Source organism: Saccoglossus kowalevskii, chromosome 1, assembly GCF_978046115.1.
Source record: "Saccoglossus kowalevskii chromosome 1, keSacKowa6.1, whole genome shotgun sequence".
NCBI classification, from domain to species: Eukaryota; Metazoa; Hemichordata; class Enteropneusta; family Harrimaniidae; genus Saccoglossus; species Saccoglossus kowalevskii.
Window position 1 is genome coordinate 26,503,645 of NC_140641.1, and position 23,705 is coordinate 26,527,349.

The window sequence follows — 23,705 nt, forward strand, 5'->3', positions numbered from 1 at the left end:
GCATTACAGCCATCCCCACGACATTGAAAGCCGATATAAAATGTATCATAGTCAGAAAATTTAGGCTCAGGTTCTCAACCAATATACACGTCTGATTGACCTATGATCTGGGAATACTCATAGACTGTTGATACTGCTGCTCTGGAAAGTGTGCACAGTATGGCTTTGATTAAAAAGTTCAGCATTATTTCAGTCAAAATATTTGGGTAATTTTTGAGAACAAGCAGTCTGTACAGCTTGGAGTTGCTCTACAGCTAAAACATGAAGCTTATGATACTTACTAATGTCCAAATTTCAATAAGTAATGCTGAGCCATTACCTCATAAAATCAGATAGTAGGATAATTAATTAATATATATTTCATGGTGATGGCCTATGGTGATGTCAATGACAACCATGCTTATGTCACAGAGTATAAAGACTATCTTTGGGGCAGCACCTCAAATATTATGAATCCAGACACAACAATGTTATGGTATAATGTATTAATAATGTATGTATGTATGTATCACTGCATATATCCTCCTTCAACAGCTGACGTCCTTCGAATGAAATGTTGCTAAAGATGGCGGCCACCAATGTCTTATATACTAATTATGCCTGAATAAAAAAGTGGTAACCATGTGTCTGGTGTCATATGATCATCTTATATGCAGTCAGTTGATCACTCTTCAATACAAGCTTAGTATGATTCATATTTGTAAATAGTTGACGAGGTAGGGGTTCTCTAGCTGATCAAAGATGAAAACAACTACAACCTCTGCTGTTTTCGTGATCTGCATCGTATCATCTTTCTTTCGAGGCAGTTTCCTACACATCTGTCACTGCCATGCCACTGGACATCGTTGAGCTACAGTTCGTACTTGCACAGATGTGAGATATTCTTTCAGGGAAATGTCTGTCAGTCCATGTCTTTTGTAACCATCATCACTCTAGAATGTTGCTTGCTGCCAAGGAAGCTGCGAACAAGTTCTTAAAAAGTACCATTGCTGGTAGCCATGCATACCATTTCTGAAGATCTGGTTTGGGATACCCTAGATCGTTACATCAACCTTCTAGATCTTTGTGTTGCTGTCGTACTTTAGGCTGATGTTGTTGATGATGTATCTGTATAGACATGGCCTTATTACCACTGATCTTTATCATGGTCTTCTTCACAATGGCTCCACCCAGGTTTTGCACTACAATGCGATTGTTATCAGGCTGACCATAGAAGCCAAACAGGCTGTCCCTGAAATGTCATATTCCCTGTGGTTAGGAAACCGGACAACCAATTACTAGTTATGCTCACAAGGGGGTGGTGAGGTGTCTGTAAGGCTTAAGCTTATGACCATACTGACTTGTAGTCATGGTATTTGAAGTGGCAATACTTTTTAATTATTCACCTAATATGGCAGACTTTATAATCCTGAATATGAGCATAATGCCCTTGAGAATGAAGATGCCTTTGATGATGACATATTCATCACAGATGATACGTATATATAGATAGTATGCTTGCCCTTGAAGTGGAGGCATTGCCCCTGAAAACAGCTGCTGACCTGACCCAAACAAATTTTAGCTTACACGTGGCTGACTCAAGCTCATAAACATATATTTCTACAAACTACTGAAGCTGTCAACAATAGCCCCGCAACCCATGGGATTAAGGCTGTCACAGTATAAGGCATGCTAATTGATATTGAAAGGACCACCCACAGAACTGACACTAGAGAGGGGGTTCTCTCACTGCAAAAACGGAGTAGACAATAGTACTGGAAATGCAATACACATACATCAACATATCAAGTTAAATCTCCTGGTTTTAATATCTTTCAAAATAGGAAATAAAGCACAGAATAATGTAATGAATAAATCCACTAAAACAGGGGATTGCCGAGGGAAGTGTATTGGTGATAATTACAGTTCCAGAATGTGGAGATTGATAACCAGTAATGGCTTCTGCAACACAACAATGGAGAAATAAAGGAGTCTTGTTTGCAAAGGAACTCTGTCATTCTGGAGGGCACCGCTGGTAGCAGGAGATCGCAGGGCAGTTCTTACAAGTCTCACAGAATGATGATTGAAGCCTTTATCACTCGTCTCACAATATCTCTACGGCAACACAACGGTTCTCAGTCTAGCCTATTTATAGGTACACCACATTGATTTCCACATGAGCCAATCAGAATGTGGTCTATGTAGCAGCCGTCTCCCGTAGGAAATTCAGTAGATCATAAACATTCTTTGTTATGTAAATCACATGCACACTTGCAGATCATTGAATTTACCAACAATCTAGCAAACCGAATAAATTAAATGACACAATTGCTGTGGAGCAGACTAAACTGAAGAATCCAAAATTGAGAGGGGTTTTCAAAATCCCACTTCAAGGCAGCCTCCACAGCTCCAAAAAAAGCTGCGTCAGAAACACAATTATTTGGATCTTGAGCGTGATCACAATGTTAGGTAAGCGTATCCGCACACTCTTCCTCACTGCGTATGGTCTGGCCATTCCTTGTGGACAGGTGGGGGATGGTTTCCGCCCCTAATGCCACCATATTTGTCAGACAAAAGGACATCAACGAGTGAGTCAACAAACACCTACAGAGCCACAGGCACGTCCTGGCCAAGCTACCTGGTAAGGCAGCCACAGACGTACCTGATATCATTGGCTCTATTGTCCCTTGAACTTTCTAATTGAGAACACTTGGTGCTTAATGTTGGAGGCATGCTACTAGGCGGGGCAAACCAACATTCCACTCCCGAGTCAAGCATAAAAGTGTTTCAGAGGATTGCTATTCTGACTAAGGAAACCTACATTCAATGTGGTGTTTGATGTTTACTTTGTGAGCGACATCATTAGCCGCCACTCACGTACAGTCCCATACCCAATATGCATCTCCTAACCTATGCTGTATGAATGTTTAGCTTGAAATGCACCTTCCGACCCCTGTGTTGTGGCTAATACCTGGTTCATGAGACTTGTTAGCTGCTCATTTGTAACCATTGCAGGGTATGTTGCTCTGGTTTGATAGTTTGCTTCTTTGGTGAAACTGTATGCAATTATTTAATGCCTAGTTTTTTGTCCGACATGTTTAACATTCCTTGCAAAAGCATAAAGGCTTGTTTGGGTTCACAATTTTAATTGAGTGGTGTAAGCTTCTTCGAAAAAGGACATGTTCTGAAGGCTAAACCAAATGGTATGTACCGAGGTTTTGTATCATAGCTCATAGCAGATTTTCAGCTAATTCTAAGACTGAGCGATACCGTCTAAATAAGTATTGTGTCTACAGAGCGATGAGAGACATGAAAAATAAACATGATAATGATGTCATCTTTAATAGCCCCACTCTAGCTCATTCGCCTGGTCAGGTAGCCATAACTTTATTTGGGTCAACCATCCAGTCCGCTTATTGTAGATGGCCTTAACCCTGATGTTCATGTCCATAGTGCCCTACCGCTGTCAAGCTGACAGACGTCAATCAGGTCACAGTCGACTATAAAGTCAGTGACTTAGATGAAAGGCTGTCCACAGTCTAGGTACTTTAACACGATCAAAACTGACTAACTCGTTGAAACTATATGGTTTATTAAAGGTCACTTTCCATCCTTTAGCCAACTCTTAGCATACCTTACCAGTAGATTGGTCTCTATAAAAGATGACTGCTGAAAGGTCTAAAGTGGCTGTTATAAATTGTCAATATAGTTGTTTCCAGGTTTAAGGTGCTTTGATATAGAGACATGTACAGTTATTGAAACTGCAGGCGACCAGCTGACCCATCCAAGGCATTAATGGACTAACGCCCGAGCCTGTATTCACTGGATCTGTTGATAAACATATAACCATATAACCTTCAGTTACTTAAACTTAAACAAGATGGATGAACATGTACTCAAAATTACAAATACAGTCATTTAACCTTAAGGAAATCAGTGAAGTTCCCATGCATTGAAATTTATTTAATCTTATGAATGACATAGTGTCTGCCGAATAGGGCGTGAAAGGCCTTGGGGAGGATACGTCCAGTTTTCTATTTGTATATATGGATGATACATTCAGACAAGCAAATATATGAAAAATACCAGAAAGCGCATAAAAGAGTGTATATGTGGTATATATATAGAGCTGATGGTAAGGTTTGACAAAATGAGAGGTAAAGAACGATGGGGTCTGCCAAATGTGTGGGAAAGGCTCTAGATATGTCCAGAATATTCATTTGAGACATTATGGCAAATACATATTTTTGAATTACAGAGATACGAGGACTAGAACATAAAAGTCTGTCAACATGGATGGACGTTTTTAAAGACGTCACACGGGACGTGACTGTATATCAACGCTTTTTCCAAAGTTTCTATCAAGACAGTCTATTTTACCGTGTCAAAGGTGAAGATCCTCCCGACTGGTCCCGATTCAAGACATTTAGCAGCACACCAGATCACAGTGACCTTAGACAAGTTCTGAAACTGACCGAGGTCGAGATGTCTGCACGAGCTCATCAGATCGAGGACTTCATTCTGCAGTGTACCTTTGCATCAGAGAAATGTGGACCAAGGTATTGCAAGGGAAATGTATACTTAAATGACGGAGGTCGTTGCACAGCACATGACCGAATCTCATGTAAACAAACAATGTATATTATACACGTTGTATACATTGTATGTGTCCCTATCGAACACGTCGCCTCAAGACGACCACCATTTTTTCAAAAGTGTTTTTTGTCATGAACACGTGAATTTGAACAAATATTACCTCCGGATTTGTCATTATACATATACAAGTATATGGTCTTGCAGTTTCTTGAAGTGCATGAGAAATGCCTTGAAATCTTTGAAAAAAACCTCAAAAACAACTTTACAAAATAGACTAAATTTGAACACGTGATGGAAGTGTAAATTAGATAATTATTGGTTTAATTGAAACATATATATTCGTGCGACCGACGACTCACCATCGCGTCCGGGAAAGATAATTATAGCGGTATTACAGCGTCACATGTAACGGGGTCTTAGTAATTAGTATTTGCAGTGTCAACGTTTTTTCTCTTGTTATATGAAAAGTATATATATCGCCAATGTCAAGTTAAATTTTCATAAAAAACAATCATAGAAATGCATAGAGATTTTAAAAGTGAAAGTTAACAGTGTTCATTCCTGAGGATATATATCGTCAACAGTGCATATATATCGCCAATGTCAAGTTAAATTTTCATAAATAACATTTGTTGAAATGCATAAAAAGTGTTCATTCATAAGGATATATATCGCCAATGTCAAGTAAAATCTTTATAAATCAAATTGTTATATGTATTATTCATACTTTCAGCGACTTTCTAACGTTCCAAGATGATAACTATGGAAACTGTTTTCAATTTAATGCAAAAAGCAATGACAAAATACAATGGGCAATGCGACCAGGATCACAATATGGTAAGTAACGAAAATAAACATAATCCAAGCCACATGTACATTCAGTAAATCCAACCCATAAATTCAGTCACTGAAACAAAACAAAAAACAAGTCCTCAACAAACAAACCCTGGTCCTCACAATTAATCATAAACTTATCAAGCCAGGAACATGTTCATTCACTAAACAGAAATCAGTTCAATGATTTTTTGTTTATTGCAGGCTTGCAACTAACTCTGTTCACGGAGCAAGAAGAGTATCTCAGTATATATGGACAGGATTCTGGTGCTAAGGTTACAATCCTTCCACGTGGCATTGTATCTTTTCCAGTTGATGAGGGTATTACTGTGAAACCTGGAACGATCACTTCCATAGCTCTACGCAAGGTGAAAGTTTTCACATTGAATGATACTGTAGTCACTCAATATTGTTTTGTATGCAACACATACAAGAGTCAGTAAATACTTTGTTGATGAAAGAAAATAAGGTAAAATTCGCAATCCATGGCCAATTAGTTCTTATCTCGTGACAAGTGAATCGTAATCAGCCTTCTTTATTGAATGACCGGTGTCCTCAATGAGTATTAATCATAATCTCTTTATGGGGTCAATGGTTAATTTAAAATGTCCACAGTGAGTCATGTACAGATCATTCTTATATTCGGGAAAAGAATGAGTCTGTTGTTGATAGGTGATATTAGTTTATACAATTACTGATGGGATTATAAGTAGTGCGCCCTCATTGGAACATTTTTCATTTTTGTTTTATTTGGTCTTCTTTGTGGCATGAATACATTAAATATATTCTTTATTTGCTTTATGGTACCGTAATTCATAATAACATGCAGTTTCTTGAGTTTGGAAATTTTGTTTTGAATTGTTTAGTAAATGTTTCTTGTGAATTTGACTGCCTGGTGTGCCTTATTATAGCTGATAGCAAAACGTTGTTAAATGACGATGTCGGAAGGTGTAGTTGTGGGAGTGCCACAGTATTTAGTGAAAATAGTGGTCATGATGGTCTCACTTGTCTACCCGAACTACACCTATAGGGACTGTGAAGATTCGCAATATCATAAATTGTGAGATCATTTGTACATGTCAGAGTGGAGATCATGATTTCTGTGACAAACAATCCTGTTAGTATCAACATCGGATGCAATGTTTTTCGAGGTGTGGCATGACGTTTGGCATGAACTGGTCAGTAATGTGTTCTAGATTTAAAATGATTAGATATACAATGATAAGTTATAACTCATTTTCGTGAAGCAGGTATGGCTTGAGTTGAAATGAGATACGTGTGGACAGTATGTGATGATATGATGATGAGATAGATGCGGATTATGCTGATGGATTCACTAGCTTTTGCACAACACCAGGGCCGTGGGAATGGTCTTCCTGCATGAGATGAATGTTTTGTTCAAACGAATAATTGAGAATACGGATTAGTATCTTTGATGAATACATGAGGTGTGGAAGTGTACCAAAATGCTAAATGAAATACACATTCTGTTTTAGAAAAGATAGCATTTTATATATAACTAATATCTTGAACAAATAAACAATCACGCAACAACAACAACAACAACAACATACATTTCCCCCCTCATATATATATATACTATGATACAGACAAGGTGAAACAAAAAAACGTTCAATGCTCATCATCATTAGTGCGTCAAGCGAATTATCAATTTCATCTGACGATTTCAATTTTTAAAATTCAGTATTGTGCTATTCCAAGGAATCAAGCGATATATCCACAATTAAGATATCCAGAGTTATCCCATCGAATCGCTGTTAGCCTGCTGTGATTAATTAAGATTCGGTTACATGACATTGAATAAAAACGAATATTACATGGTATATTGCCCGCGAATGGGATATTACATGGGTATATCACATAGATTGCGTCACTGAAGCTACTGCGCAACGATACTGCGCATAACAAAGTGTCGTTTGCTGCACTGATACTTCCCCTGCCGCTGTTGCTTTCGGGTTGCTTTGAAGGTTTTGATGGAACTTTGACCATCCGAAATAGACAGATAACATGCCAGAATGAATGTTAAGTAAGATACTATGTTTTGATGTTTAGGGTATTCTTTATATGAAGCAAAAATGTACAGCAAATCCGCTACTGGAACATCGCAGCCGGGATTTCTGCGGTGCATTCTACGCTGTGAGCTTTTCTGAGCGTTTCCCGCCGATGCTAACCGAAAATGCTCTTAGCCGAGTGACTTGTGAATAGAAGCTGTGGTACTTTAGTGAGAAAGTAATTTTAGTCAAAATAGAGTGATTCACGCTGCTGAAAAAACTATCCGTGGTTGCAAATATTTTACTGTGTGTATTTCGCAGACTTTATAAAATATAAAACAGTGCTTTCTTCAAAATAAGCGTTGTTATTTTGTGGGAGGGCGGGTGTGAGTGATGTATGGTAGATGTAATTGTGCATGGTGGATGTCTGCTCGATGTGATATTACCCTTACCAACATGTGTTATTATTTAATTGTACATCGGTGAACACAAACATATTGATAAGTTTTACACCCGTATATAATGAGAGATAGTACATTGTGTTTTAGTACATGTATAGCATAATAGTATATTGTTCATGCGAACATGTAAAACAAGGTATGGGCTATTTTAATTGAGACACTGGTTAGGGTGGCATAAGATTTGTTGAGCTATTTATCACTGGGATACATTTGTGGACAGGCCTCACCTGACCACTCGTTATTACAACTTTAATCGAGTTGCAGAAATGTGATTATTGAGTATGTCTTTATGTTGATGTGTGATATTTGTATTGTCGAAGGATAGGTTATTTGTTTTGTTTTGTTTATTCCCCTTAGTAAATAAACAATATATTGTTTTTTGTGTTTAATATGTTGGTACTCGAATAAATATATTTTATAATACTATTTATTCGTTTAGAAAGATACAGATCGACAGTCATGGCCATATGGTAATTGTACCCAAGGACATATCGAACCCACAGTATCAGGCCAGCAGCATAATAGTTCATATTCTATACTTGTAAGTATTATCACTTAACACGTCAAGTTGAAAGTACTGCTGATTTTACACAGAATAATTTGTATTACTTTGCATTGTGCAAATGCAATTTGTATATATGTTTACATTAGAAATTTGAAATTATAATCCAGTATAATTTATTATTCCTTGTCCTAATTATAGTCGTGTCAGAAAGCATGCGCAGAAAATGCATTAATACACTACTGTGGTTGTGCTGAGTATATATTTACGGACGCACCACGATGTAAACTTTTAAACGAAACACAAGGTATGTTACGGATAACTAGGACATATGTCCCGTTGTATTTGTATTATACGAGTTCGACAGAACTATAAAAAACATGTCTGCGTTTGTCATTAATAGGCATAAATTTTAACATAACAAGCAAAGGAGGCAATTTTTTTCAAATTTCAAACGTAACCACAAGAACTTTGACTTGAGATTTCAATTATGCAAATTATGTGTGTAAATTTTATCATTTTATGCACAAGTTTTAATGCCATATCATGTTGTACTTAAATAGATTTATGTCGGCAATTAACCAGATATTTAACCAATATTGGTGAGATTAATTGTAAATGCCCTTCGCCATGCAAGTGAGTATTGCAACCTAAATGTAATTATATGTGGCCTCAAGAATTCAGTATTCGCCATTCAATGTTATGCATGCAATTCAAATAAAAATGAACCCATTTTTATAATAACATGCGAACGTGTTATAATCATTTGAACATAATTTTACATCACTAATGTTAGCTCATAATGTCAATAGATCATGTACGGACGTTACATTTTATTCATCATTCTTCTAATGCTTAATGTCGGCCAAATACAATAAAACGTGTTGATGGGTATTTACGTTTTTAAAAGCAAATAACGTATAAATTACTTTTTCAGAGAAACCAAGTATGACATGACCTTATCTCAGTCTCAGTGGCCTTCTGATGTATATCTTGTAGGTATTTTATAATATTATGAACTTACTAATAACTATCATGTAAATGATTATGTATATAATTAGATGAAGGACGCATTTTGTTATTCTGTACAGAACAAGCTTCTAAAAGCGTTAAAGTGGAAGAATTTCAAGTTGAAGAATGTGAACGACATGCAATCTGCTAGGTAATGAACATTCACTACTACTATACATTATGTAATAAAGTTGCATAATATTATACATAATATCCGTATATGTGCTGTATTGAATTGAATATAATAATTCACAAACTTAAATGAATTATATGTTGATGCTCTGATATTGCTATATATATATATTATTTAATTCTTCAAATAATTATTACCAAACAAACTACATATAATATACATATAGTTTCCATAATTCCACAATAAGATAATATGAGGTTATTACGAAGATACCTCAAATTATGCACGAACACAGTACAGCGTGAGTATAGACCAACGCGCAGCGAAGGTCAATGCGACGGCGTACTTTCTGAGTGCATACTTACGGCACGCTGTAACTTATGGCGTTACGGTGACAGATGTATAATAATATCACTTATTGTATCATAATGTACATGATATTCTCAGTTTCAAATCTGTTTAGCATTTTGCAGATTACTTGTATATTGGTATTATCTGTACTACCAATTCATGAAACATCCCTGTTTCTGTATATGTTATGGTTGGGGGGTACGTGTGCATTTATATAAAGGGTACATGAAATCTGAGTGCAATTTATTTGACATAATGATGATTGAGTTTATTTTACAATAATATTTTTAATTGCTGCTTTTATTAATTTGACATGTATACCTCATTAATTGCGCCATGATTTAATGATATATACTAACATTTATATTATGTATGGCAGATCAAACCTGGTAAGACTAGAAATATACTTCGAAACATTAAACTATGAATCAGTACACGAACAACCTGCGTATAAGGTAATATTTTGTTATGCTAATATGACCATCCAAAGTGCTGTATTTCTAAACTAACTGTTCAGATTACATGAATTAACACATGATTGTAGTGTTGTTCTTTTTGTACAAACGATTAATTATCGTCCGTGATTATTTCATATACTCATATTTCAGTGGGAAGACATTCTCAGTGACATTGGAGGGACAATGGGGCTTTATATCGGCATATCAATTATATCCATCTGTGAATTTGTGAGTTTTATCGTATTACTTTGCTGGAAATTACCCAAGAAGGAAGCTGTACAACCACGCGTTGAGGAACAAGAACATTTAATACCACATTAATAGTAACAAGAAACTTTTGCAGTGAAATTCAATTAAAAGAAACATTTAGTGACATGATTTATTAGGACTAAGATATTTGAATTTATATAGTGGACTACCTAGTCAATAATTTACACAACTATGCATGCAACATTTGGTATGTATGCAGTCGATCAGATCTCTCTGTGTCACATAAAATCTCACTTACACGTGAGCATATAATCATTTAAGTAACTCCACAGGGGTTAGTAATATACCGTATCATTCGCAAATGTAGCTTATTTTCATATTGCAATTTGCAACTACCCTAGCTTATCAAGAGATGCATACAAAATATCAGAATAACATTACTGAATTACATTACTATTGCAAGTATACAACTTCAGTCTTTGCTTTTTAAGTATGATTATTTTTCCACCATACCGTGAGGTTGTGTTGTATCCTGTAATGTCTTGTCGAAGCTTGCAAGCTGATATGTGTGGCATGGGTGGGTTCTTGCGCCATCATAGTGAATCACAAGGGCACTTGAGACTGAATATGATTTTGATCTCACGCATAGAGTCAGTTTCATCAATCATAGACGTAAATCCCTCTTAAGTCGGGCCCAAAAAACACGCAGACGACAGGTTCAAAGTACAAGGAATGTTTACTTGTGTAATAACTAATAGAACTCAAAACAAGATGACAGCCCTGTCCCAGAATCCCATCTGTTGCTAAGATACCCAACTGATGGCGGGAATATGGCCATGCAAAGTACGATATATGTTTATACTATTAATGCTCAGACACAACAACCCCGAAGGCCAGCCTTTTTGAAATGACGCCGTTTACTTTTTGCCTAGTGAGAGAGCGTCATAAACGATTAGTATAATTCACAATCGAATGGAATTCCACGTTTTGCTTGCATTGATGCTTGTATGGTGGCAATGCCATTGCGTTATCATAGCATAACTTATTTGTAATCCCTAATACCTAAAACACATGCTTATAGACTTTGGCGTGACGTACATAAATTCTAGACAGCTTGCCATTATAAAAAGTCAAGTGAAAGCAAAATAATCATGAACTGGTGTATTTGATCAGATCCGCCCCATAAGTCGCCTAGAAATTATGTTATACAATACCAACAGCTTGGATTCGGGAATTTCAACAGAATGAAAAAACGGCCTTTGTTTAAAGTAATTAATTATATCTGCAATTACGACAATACTTCAATATCTGAAACGTGAACAAAAAGCCATGGCCAATTTAATACAACACCAATTTCTCCAAAACGTGGGTGCAGAGGGGGTGTTTTTTTAATAATGTAATAATTACCGATAATGTATAATTAAACGATAATGTAACATGATTTAACCGATATTGTAATAAAACCCGGCCCGATAACGACTCGCAGCCAATATCACAGCAATGATTATGTTGTATTCATGACAATAAATAGTGTACGAGTTGAGATGTTGAACAATAAAAATCAAAAACACGAACCAGTTATAAGACTTGTTGATAAGCATGAATAAATAACTGTTGACGTTACGGGATCTCGGCACGTGCCGAAATTTGTAATCCTTCATGTTTAGAGAGATATTACAGCAGTTGCGTTCACGTTAGTCGAGACCCGCGTCGGAACCCATTCGACTCGTATCGAAATCACGCCCTCATTCGTCGATCTGTTATTTGACCCAGACACGGAAAACGATACGCATATGATGATACTAATACCCAGTGGCGGATCCGTAATGTTAAGCGAAGCTCCCCCCCCCCCCAATACATTTTGCTGGGTCCGCCACTGATAATACCCCGGTAATTGCTACATTGAAATTATATCAATTTGTTGTTAAGATATGTATTACGAGTCATCGTGCACATGACCGACAAATCAAATCGAAAAACAATTGTTTGTTCACATCGATGTAGCATTTGAAGAAAATACCGGTTGCAGCAGCGTCGCTGACAACGGTTTGCATTCATTTCATTCATTACTACAACATACGACCATTTGTAGCTTCACTTCCTCCATCGTCACGTCATACTAGTAGGAATCAGTATCAGGGGATCCGATTTATATCTTTTGTTTCCCTTGTTTCAAGCCTTTTGTTTCAAGTCTTATCGCCATTGTCTATTCTTCATTAACCCATCATTATGATTATTTGCACTACAAAACAGACTGGACTGGCAAAAAATCGATTGCAACTCGCTATGCGCATGAGAAAAGAGGCGGCAGTATACATGCATGGACAAGTTTACATGACGTCATAGGTGAATGGCAACTAAACACTAGCTATTTGTTTTCCAGCGTGAGTAGACGGCAGACTGATTTGATCCTGTTGGTAAGTTGTCTCAGTTTGAACACGGACAGAATACACGTCCAGGTGCCTCTGAAAAGTCCAAGTACAGCTGTGTATCATACAATTTCAGATAAGCGCAGTAGATTACATTAGCTATGATGTGTGATGTTGAAAAAAAAAAAAAACTATTCTCTCGGAATAGTTTTGCCATTTTACTTCCGGTCTATTCATAACATGTGTGTTTGAAATATGATCCTAGGACAGTGGTAGAATCATTAAAAACTGCTTATTGGGTCATAATTGAAACATAAACAATGCAAATATTTTATTACACTTTGTTTTCATTTTTGTGCGTGTACGTGTTATCTATCCCTGAATCGTTGTTGAATTTTCGAGTCGGCATGTGTCGCAAAGTATGTGTGAACGGTTGGGACAGAGTCGGCACGTGCCAAAAAAAATCGATCTTGGTCCCGATAAATGACCGAGATTAGGTGCCTGCAAGGGGACTCTTGTCACACACCGAAAAGAAGCCCTCGGTGGTGAGAGAACATATACTGATTCATACGAGTATGACATAACGGTGGAGGGAAGATATTTTCAGATGCTGTAGTATTGAATGAGATGAATGCAAACCGTCGTCAGTGTATTTATGTGCTGCTGTAACCGGTATTTCTTGCAATGCTACATTTACGTGAAAGCATAATTGTTTTTCGAATCTTATTTGCATTTCATATGCTCGATGACTCGTAATAAATACCATAACAGAAACATACACCAATAAATCATGCAATTTGATTGGATCATGATAATTCTTTCATACTTCAAATACAGTTTATTTAACGTTGTCTGGTTGTACACGTTTAATGATTATTTCATTTTACTCCACAGTACCCTGTATGGATGGCGATTTCATCTTTACAAATGCTAAACATTGTATTAAACCATATCTTGTGTGTGATGGAATGATTAGTTGCAATAAAATTATTGGAAAATGAAATGGCCTTAACTGGTAGTTATTACACACCTACGAACACGTTAATCTAAGATATAGTAGTAATGCTAACCCAGCCTTAACTAGTAGTAATTGTACCCTTACGATCACGTTAATCAGATATAGTTAGCAATGCCAACTTGGCCTTAACTGGTAGTTATTTCACCCCTACGAAGCATTAATCTAAAATATTGTAGCAATGCCAACTTGGCCTTAACTAGTAGTAATTGTACCCCTACGATCACGTTAATCTGATATAGTTAGCAATGTTAATTTAGCCTTAACTGGTAGTTGTTGTACCCCTACGAACACGTTAATCAAATATATATCCACAATGTTAGCCCAGCCTAATTGGTAGGAATTGTACCCGTAAGAACACGTTAATCTGAGACATAGTAGCAATGTTAACCACGACTTAACTGATAGCTATGGAACGCATACGAGTGTGTTAATCTAAGATATAGTAACAATAATATAAATAATTTGCCCAACAAAAATATTTCTGAATCCGAGCCAACCCTCTGTCACAACTGCACTTTCCGGACTAATCAGGCTTTTACAATCAGACACCAAGATGTAATATAAAGCGTTGCATAATTCGTTTTTACATTCGTTCATCACATTGCTATGGGGCGATGTTTGATTTTAATATTAAGTCACTGTTACAAGATTGAACACTCGTACATGTGTCGGAAATTGTCAATATCATATAATTTGTCAGGATTTGAAAACCTGGTTAGATTACAGGGAAAAGAAGAAAAAAGTAATTTTAAAGTCTTCAGCGAACTCATGTCAATCAATGTTATGTAACAGTGACTGTAAATAAATCACTTTTCGTTATCTCTTTTCTGTATTTACTTATACACTTTCACAGACAACTAACCAACACCTTGAGTTTGATAGACACATCTCTACAATTTTACCTAGGATGCTTCACGAAGGCCTTTAAAAGCATAATCGCAGAGTATTGCGCCGCCCTAGTGTCAACCAGGCCCGGCAAAATAAGAACACCTGATTTTGTCAGATAATGAAGGACCAACCATCAATTGAAAGACAGTACCACTTAAAAAAATAACAATTCTATGAGTGTAAACTTATCAATGTATTACAGCACAGTGTACATAGTAGTGAGCAGGTGATAAGAACTAATTAGATAAAACCAGAGAGGATATTTCATACTAATCCTGAGTGAAAAGAAAATAGTTAAAAAAATGAATAGGATTGTCATATATAATAAAGTTATACAAATGATAATATTTTGTAACCGTATTTCGTCTATTAGCAGCGCGTATGCTGTTCTTCTAAAGATATAAATTATTTTTAGGGTTTACATGTGCTTCCATTGGAGGTACAAGTCGGTGCCCGAAATTATAAAATACAAATTCCTTATCCAAAATATTTGTAAATTGTAATAATAATAATTTTATTAACACTTACACATTCCCTGGAGAGATTGGCAATGGTTACAAATGTTAAAAAAAGAATAAAATGTCACACAGAAATTAAACAAACTAAGCTAAATACTTTACAGAGAAAAAAATATTAAGACTAAATTATAAATATTAAGACTAAATTGTAAATTGTAAAGATGTGAGAGTTACGACCCGAGGCTACGATAGGCTCATACTAACACAATGAATAAATGTCAACTGTTTAGAACACTCGCAAATAGCACATTACTATTAAAAATATGCTGTTTTAAGGTCTATCTTTACAGACGCTTGTGGTGATGGAAATGAAATGGAACTATACCAGCTTGACGGACAATCTTCCTACGTTGACAGAATCTTGCGACAAAATAAACGAACATGTGTTTACAGTTTAACCAATACTTCGAGTTTATGGTCTACGTTCATTGAATCTTGAAATGAAATGACCTCGTTTTTACAGGTTAAACGAATATAAAAGCTGTTGCATCACTGTATTAAATATAACCATTGTATGTAAAACAATCTTACCATCGAACGATATCTCGGTGTATTCTCTTCTCATCACCCACGGGAAATGTGAATAATTATTTTAGCAACCGGGAAATAAGAATTTCAATTTCCGAGCAGAAGTACAATTTTAAATAAAAAATAAACATTGTACAGTTTATAATTCATCAAATTAGGAGAACATTTCATTATTCACCTAACAGTGTAATACTGCAGCAATCATGGGCCTGCCAGGAGAAAGCTACATATTTCAGGTTTAGTCCAGTCCCTTTCTATGACACAGTTAACCGCCCCGCTAAAAATGAAATCGGTGAAGTCATTATCCCGTTTTGAGAAAATTAATCAATGCTTTCACCATTGTATTCAAACGAATCACGTGGTGCGCTGTTCTCCTTCAACATCCACTGAAAATGAAATATGAGAAGTAGGCCTATATTACACATCCTTGAGTCAAACGCAGAATTCAACGCAGAATTAGAAGTATTTCGGTGAAAAACTACATTGCACAAAATACACATTCAACATTTGCAAACCAGTATACTAAAACAGAAATGCTCCGCGATGCAAAAGAAGGATAGATATTACTTTTCAGTATACACATCTCTTTTGACACAATCCCTCACATATTCCTGTGTAAAATGAAATAGCCTCAATCCTCATAAATATTCTGAATACAATCACGTGATGGGCTGTTAAAATTTACACACTTCTGTCCGTCTGGAAAATGTGTTTAATTAGCTCACATTCAAGCAACAATGCAGATTTCCCAGTCGGAGTAGTGAAACTGGCGTGACTCAGCCATAAGAAAATAGGGGTGTTATCAGCAAAAAACAAACAACCTTGGAGTTATCCCAATATGTACAATCACCCACCCCTGAAAACAAACTCTTAATACCACGCTGAAGCGTTTGGTAATAAACATGCAAGCTATTTATCAAATTCCTGAAATATATGTTTATAATCTCTACCCTAAATATGCAAGTTGTTGATTCTAAATGATTTCTAACGGCGTGTGATTGGAATGTACAAGTCACTATCATAACTGTAAACAGAAACTAACGGATGAATGAATTGATCTGTGTCAACGACCTGTTATGATTTTTAAGTATTAAAATATTATGTGTTTACCATGGAGGCTGAAAGTATTAAATGAACGAACACTTTCTGATGCATCAAGATATTCTTGTGAATTAAGTAAATTAGTACTATAAACTATTTTACGTACGTCATTCATAACGAATTACACAATGCAAATGGCACAGGAAGCAATGACAGAGGAAATACTGGCACAGTTGAAATTGCCAAGGCGCCAATAATGGCACGGAAAGACATGATCTGACAAATAAAAGCAAAGGCCTTGTTTTTATGGTGTAGTAACATTTACTGTGGAATATCTGAAAATAAATAAAATGCGCTATAATACGTTGGATCTTATAATGTAATGCAGCAATGTGAAAAATGGAACATTATATTAAACATAGTTAGCTATTTGTACATCTTCCGGTTGATGACATTTATGTCCACCTACCCAGCAGGTTCTGCGTTTTCGATCAATTTAAATATTTTTCACAAGTTCATACTAACATGTAACCTGGTGAACGCTTACATATAAGCTTATTAGTTCAGCGAACACTAAATAGCATGTGCCTCGCCACTGTAGGCAGACGTTCTGGGACGTTCTGTTCCTAGTCAATAACTAGACATGATGATTGTGGGGCCAAATCATGCCACCAGACACACCTTGTGTCAGCCCCACACCAAAAAATAAAAATAAATTATATGCAAAAATGAGAAGATACCTAACACTCAGGGATGAAATAAGGGCTGCCCATGCTAGCCCAACCAGAATATAGGGAAACAACTATTGCCCATGCTAGTTGCTTGACTAAAATTGTGCATGTTGACGGGTGTACAGTTTAAATGCATCCGATTTCCACCTTCCCAGACTTCTGATTTGTGCATCAGACAAGCCAGAACTTGCTGCCTCTGATGCAGCTCCTATACGGAAACTATGACCCTTATAATAATGGGGGCTTAAGCCACAAAAATGTAGACCTGCATTGAATTTAAGCATAAAGTAATCACGTGTTATAGGCTGTTGATCTGGCATACAGAACAGCGGCCCAGGTTTTTGCCCCCTAACCGCAACAAAAGTAGAGATTGCTGCAATTGGACAGTAGGGGACACGTTGACAACCAATAATAACGACCTGAGGGGCATAGCCATGCTTGTATTTGGTGAAAGTTACTATCAAAGAGCTATCTGCAGAGCACCCCGGGTGCAAAATGGCAATGTCGTGTAATTGCAAGATATGTGAAACATTATTATTGATGGTAAAAGTTACCTCCCCAATGCGTGTACATGCATAGAACATGAACAGGAAGAGAGCTTTAAATAATCGATGGTTATAGCCTGAATTGACAATGTATGGCAAAGAGTCAACAAGGGCGTGCAAAATGGAGCGTGATATAGGTAAAAGCCTATCTATAGTCGGTGTTTGTTTTCGCATGGCTGATAACAATTTTTTGACAACAAAAGAATCTGTCGGATTCTTATACCCCTGTAGCTTATGTAAGTAACTAATTGCTGACGCAGCTGTGGTGATTGTATTTGCCGCAAACCCGTTCATGTGCATGTCTGTTAAAAAACATGGCTATCAAAGACTCGCTGACTGGCAAAGTTAAAATTCCTGTGTAATGCTTGAGGTGGAAACTTTGTAACGCCTGCCAAGCTCGTTTGTAGGAACATCGTGTTGATGGGGCCAATGCTGATGTCAGTAATTCTGTCATATACCACTGAACATCTCCCATGCATCTTTTTGAATAGGGGTTGGCCACTGATCTGCCCATGGTGCCAGCTGTTGAAATTTCTTGACCTGAAGTCGTGAAAGAGAATCTGCCAGTTCATTATATTTTCCCGGGATGTGTTTTGCCTTAAACCTGATGTTGCAACGGAGACAAATTAATACCATTTTTCTAACAAGCCTCATAATGTCCTTATCTTTACATGATTGCTTGTTTATTATATGCACCACTGCAGCATTGTCTGACATAAACACAATTGCCTGGTTAGACATGTGCTCACCCCAGACCTCAATTGCCAGTACAATGGGAAAGAGTTCCAAAAATGTTATGTTGTGTATAAAATTATTTGGCCAACTTCCATAAAACCATAAAACCAATGTGAGCCAAACAATGCTCCAAAACCATCAGCTGGGGTGCCAAGTCTTCAGGAAACTGACTCATAATAAAGAAAGCTTTTCCATTGAAGTGCAGCAGGAAATCTTGCCAAACAAGTAGATCTAATTTAGTACAGTGATTGATACGGCGATGATGATGAGGTTTAGTTAGACCCAAAGTCAAATCAATTAGGCGCCTTAAAAAGGCTCTCCCCGGGTTGACAACAGTACAAGCAAAATTAAGCGTTCCGACCAAGGACTGGATTTCTTTAAGAGTTGCCTTTTTGCGTCCCAGAAACTGCTGAACTAGAAATATGCAACGTTGTATTTTTTCAAGTGGGAGACAATCTTGCATCAAAACAGTGTCTAATTCAATACCCGCAAAGCACAAAACAGTAGCCGGGCCCTCTGTTTTCTCCTTAACTAATGGGACTCCCAAATCATTACATAGACTAAAAAAATCATCAAGATTCTTTTTACAGTAATAAAAGTCTCTGTTAACAAACAAAAAATCATCAAAAATATGTAGAACTGCTCCTGCATGCTTTGACTGTTCAGTCAACCATTCCAAAGCAGTGCTAAAAGCTTCAAAGATTCTGCAGGATGCTGCACACCCCATTGGTAAACATTTATCATAATAGAAGAGACCTAGCCACTTAAACTCCAGCAAATTATAATCAGATGGTGCCACTGGGATAATTCTGAATGCAGAGCGAATATCTGTTTTGGCCAAGTAGCAGCCCTCACCAAATTGTATAATTGCCTGAACCGCGTCATCCACTCGTGCATACTTAACTGTAGTTAGCTCAGGTGGAATGTCATCATTAATGGAGTTACCCTGTGGCCAAGACAAATGATGAATTAGTCTAAATTCACCTGGTACATTCTTAGGAACAACATCCAATGGTGAACAATGAACATTATTAAAGGTTTTTTTCGGAAATGGTCCAGCAATCCTGCCTGCAGATAATTCTTTCTGCAATTTGTTGTCAACAACCCCTGGTTGCTCAACAGAAACTCCACACACATGTAATAGAGATAGGATCAACAGTCTGCAAAATATAAAATAAAGCAGAAACTCCACACTCATGTAATAAAGATAGGATCAAAAGTCTGCAACATTTACAATATCAGTCTGTAAAATATAAAATAAAATAAAAGCAAAAACTCCCACGTGTGATCAAGATAGGATCAAAATTCAGCAAAAATTTAAAATAAAAGCAGAAACTCCACACTCATGTAATAGAGATAGGATCAAAAGTCTGCAACATTTACAATAAAAGCAGAAACTCCACACTCATGTAATAGAGATAGGATCAACAGTCTGCAAAATATAAAATAAAGCAGAAACTCCACACTCATGTAATAGAGATAGGATCAACAGTCTGCAAAATATAAAATAAAGCAGAAACTCCACACTCATGTAATAAAGATAGGATCAACAGTCTGCAAAATATAAAATAAAGCAGAAACTCCACACTCATGTAATAGAGATAGGATCAACAGTCTGCAAAATATAAAATAAAGCAGAAACTCCACACTCATGTAATAAAGATAGGATCAAAAGTCTGCAAAATGTTAAATAAAAGCAGAAACTCCACACTCATGTAATAGAGATAGGATCAACAGTCTGCAAAATTTAAAATAAAACAAAAACAAAATCACACTCAAGTAATATTATCCACAGTCCAATAAATAAAATAAAAGCAGAAATTCAACCCTTAATGCAGTAGAGATAAGATCAACAGTCTGCAAAATTTAAAATGAAAGCAGAAACTCATTCATGTAACAGTCTGCATTTTGCAACTACCTAACCACCACCAATTAAACCTGTGCTGCCTTTAAAAACCTCCATGCCTGCAAGAGTGCCCCACGAACACTTCGATAATATCTATAATTACCCAATTTGTTCAAGTGAATGCCATCTGGTAACATTATAGTTAGAGAAGAATTCCATAAGCCAATATGCTTCCAAAACATGGCAAATGAAAGTTCCTCTAAGGCAGACTTTAACGCGTGATTTAAACTATCTGCCCTAGCATTGTAAATATGAAACTTATGAAATGGTCTCATCCTGTGCATGACTTGACTGACAATTACTTGTTTTACCCTGAATTCCCTATGCATTTGATGAACGAGGTCTACCATTTTGCATGCGATTTGCAATGGCTCCACGCAAAAGTCACATAGATCATTGGACCCTAACTCTAAGACCATAATATCCGGCGAAACCCGGCTCACCACACCAAGGTCAAAGTTTACCAGCGACGATACCGTTCGTCCACCCACAACATGGAATTAAATATCCATTTGACTCAAATCGAAAGTTGGTGACACATTATATTGATGTTGGTCCTCATGTACAAAAGTTTTGAGTCGCCTTACAAACGAGTGTCCTAAAATAAGAACCGTTGTTTTTTTGGCCGCGCACATCCTTCACCTTACACGTAATTAAATGGCGGTCGAATTAAGCAAAAGAAACCGCCGCAGACTACAAATTCAAAACGCTTCTAGGAATGAAATTCAAATGATATACCACACCAAACCACCTTCATTCAAATCTTGGATGTATTAAGGTTGATAAATATATGAAGTGAAGCGGAGATCCATAGAAAATGAATATTATTTCCACAATTTACCACACTAAGAAAGACCACTTACATTTCTGTTGTGACGCCTTGAAGATGGAGTGACGTCACACCTCGCACAACAAGGAGTGACACCACATTACGCACATCAGCACCGTTGATGGCGCACTATCGCTTGCGTTTCAGACACAAAGCCTATTGCTTCCGCAATACGTTATATTGGTTCAGCGAACACTAAATAGCATGTGCCTCGCCACTGTAGGCAGACATTCTGGGACGTTCTGTTCCTAGTCAATAACTAGACATGAAAATTTCTGCTTACAACTCTTCCAAGTGGGGTCCAACTTTAAGTCTATAAACGTTCCATTGTTTTTAGTGCCAAACCCCTTTGTTAAGTACATATTTCACATATTTCATTGGTGTTTGTGAGCTCTTGTGTAATTGGTCAATGCATGGACATCTCTTCCAATTCTTTGTTTTACTCCCTATCAATTTGGGACCTGTTTCACTCCAGGGTTACGTCTCTTGACTGAAGATCTGTGTTGAAAAGTAATTCTTTGTTGTTGCGGTGTACGCAAGACGATGAACAACTTATGTTTTTAACATCACTTCACCCATTAACAATTCACCTCTAGACGTGATAATTTCATTTCAATAGTAAAAATCCGTTGTCAAAAATATAAACAATCACCTCATCGAAATATATTTTATATTTTTACCCACAAGCCACACCCAGACCATTCATCAAAACGAGTGGTCTTGGGTATGTTATGTATGGCACAAGTTAAATATAAAATATTACAAACAGATTTAAATGTTTTTTGATTTAGAAATTCCATTCAATAGCGCCCTCCACTGTGTCTGATTAAATGTGGTTTTGGCCGTTGATGGCGTTTTTGAATCCACAATGCTTTGCGTAAGAAAGCTGAGGGTTTTGGTCACTTTTTGGTTTACCGTCGACGTGTGTGGTTTTGTTTATTTTCCTCTTGTTTCCCTTTCTTGAATTTAGAGCTTGTTTTAGGTGTCTTCTGTTTCAGGTCGTTTCAGTGATCCGCGAAATTCGTCAGTGCCGCCCGAAGTCCTTACCTGTACGCAATATCAAGACAAAGGAACGTCGCTCTGCAAGTTTCGTGATACAACAAAGACCGGCCACGTGGTGAAGACTCGTACGCCATTCGGACCAGCTGGAATGTACTTGACATTTATTTGATAAGTAGACCCTACTATTTCCTGTATTTTAGAGCATATCCTTGTAATGTAACTTTATTTATGCATTTGAGTGGTGTAAGTTAATTATATGTTTATGGCCGTATTATTAATTTATTTACAAGTACTATAAATGAATGTAAAATATAATATCCCATACATTTGTGTCATTATTTGGTAATAGTCCAACCCGAGAAAAATAGGGGAATTTGTCCACCCTTGGCTTATAGTTGAAATCGTGACAGGTATAAGAGTACTCTGACCCATGCCGAAGATATCCTATTTGTAATGCTATACGATAAATCAGACTAACTATGAACCAAATGAAAATCATTCAAAAATAACGCACTTATTCCCAATTGATTCTGGATTCATTGACCAGGGAGAAATAAATGACATTTGCAATAATAATCGTCGAGCAGGTCTGAGTTGTAACGTTCGGTTGACGAAATAGACGATACAACAGTACTGATTGGACCTATATGAATGCTAATCAACAGACAATAGCCGTCAAACCCAGTCTGTTTCGACCGATCATCGTTTAAGCAGCATAAAATTTTTAATTGTTTTGGCTCATTTAAAAAGTACGAAGGGTGTCAATATTCAATGAAGTACAACATTAATTTCAACCAACCTCCTGCTCGCTTCTGCTTTTCGATAATTTTTTTCACTCGCTTTTGCAACGGCATGTTGAATAATTTCCCCTTATATTTCGACCGCGCAAACTCAGAAATGTCGTCCGTCTGCTCGCTCGCATTTTAGTACATGGCCGTGGCATCTTGTTTTTTGGAAAACATCAATATTTGTCTCGTTTCTTCCCTCTCTGTCCTAAGGAGCCTGCCTGTATCACGTAAAATTCTTGATAATCATATTGTTGAAACGA

At 36.9% G+C, this 23,705-nt stretch overlaps 2 protein-coding genes across 2 annotated transcripts in view; one reads left to right on the forward strand and one right to left on the reverse strand.

The window, feature by feature from the left end:
- Positions 1 to 11,017, forward strand: part of LOC144351913 (uncharacterized) — a 30,720-nt gene extending 19,703 nt beyond the window's left edge. Inside the window, exons 15-25 of the mRNA XM_085497381.1 lie at positions 4,238 to 4,538; positions 5,309 to 5,412; positions 5,614 to 5,777; positions 7,483 to 7,566; positions 8,322 to 8,423; positions 8,586 to 8,691; positions 8,948 to 9,020; positions 9,322 to 9,379; positions 9,476 to 9,546; positions 10,259 to 10,334; positions 10,488 to 11,017. Of these exons, the coding sequence (XP_085353507.1) occupies positions 4,238 to 4,538; positions 5,309 to 5,412; positions 5,614 to 5,777; positions 7,483 to 7,566; positions 8,322 to 8,423; positions 8,586 to 8,691; positions 8,948 to 9,020; positions 9,322 to 9,379; positions 9,476 to 9,546; positions 10,259 to 10,334; positions 10,488 to 10,658 (1,310 nt within the window). The 3' untranslated portion in view covers positions 10,659 to 11,017. The remainder of the gene's footprint in view (positions 1 to 4,237; positions 4,539 to 5,308; positions 5,413 to 5,613; positions 5,778 to 7,482; positions 7,567 to 8,321; positions 8,424 to 8,585; positions 8,692 to 8,947; positions 9,021 to 9,321; positions 9,380 to 9,475; positions 9,547 to 10,258; positions 10,335 to 10,487) is intronic.
- Positions 11,018 to 18,996: 7,979 nt separating this feature from the next.
- LOC146750803 (uncharacterized) lies at positions 18,997 to 22,791 on the reverse strand. The gene is made up of 2 exons (XM_085497388.1): positions 22,703 to 22,791; positions 18,997 to 20,080 (listed from the first exon to the last, which is right to left on the reverse strand). The coding sequence occupies exons 1-2, from the start codon at positions 22,789 to 22,791 to the stop codon at positions 18,997 to 18,999; spliced, it is 1,173 nt and encodes a 390-aa protein (XP_085353514.1).
- Between the last annotated feature and the right edge of the window lie 914 nt (positions 22,792 to 23,705).

What these genes read in the sequence shown, in the direction of transcription:
- LOC146750803 (XM_085497388.1), bottom strand. Translation starts at nt 22,791, where the DNA reads ATGGCGTACGAGTCTTCACCACGTGGCCGGTCTTTGTTGTATCACGAA. An exon ending in TGTCTTGATATTGCGTACAG is followed by an intron (nt 20,081 to 22,702) that starts GTAAGGACTTCG and finishes TATATTTTGCAG; the next exon opens with ACTGTTGATCCTATCTCTAT.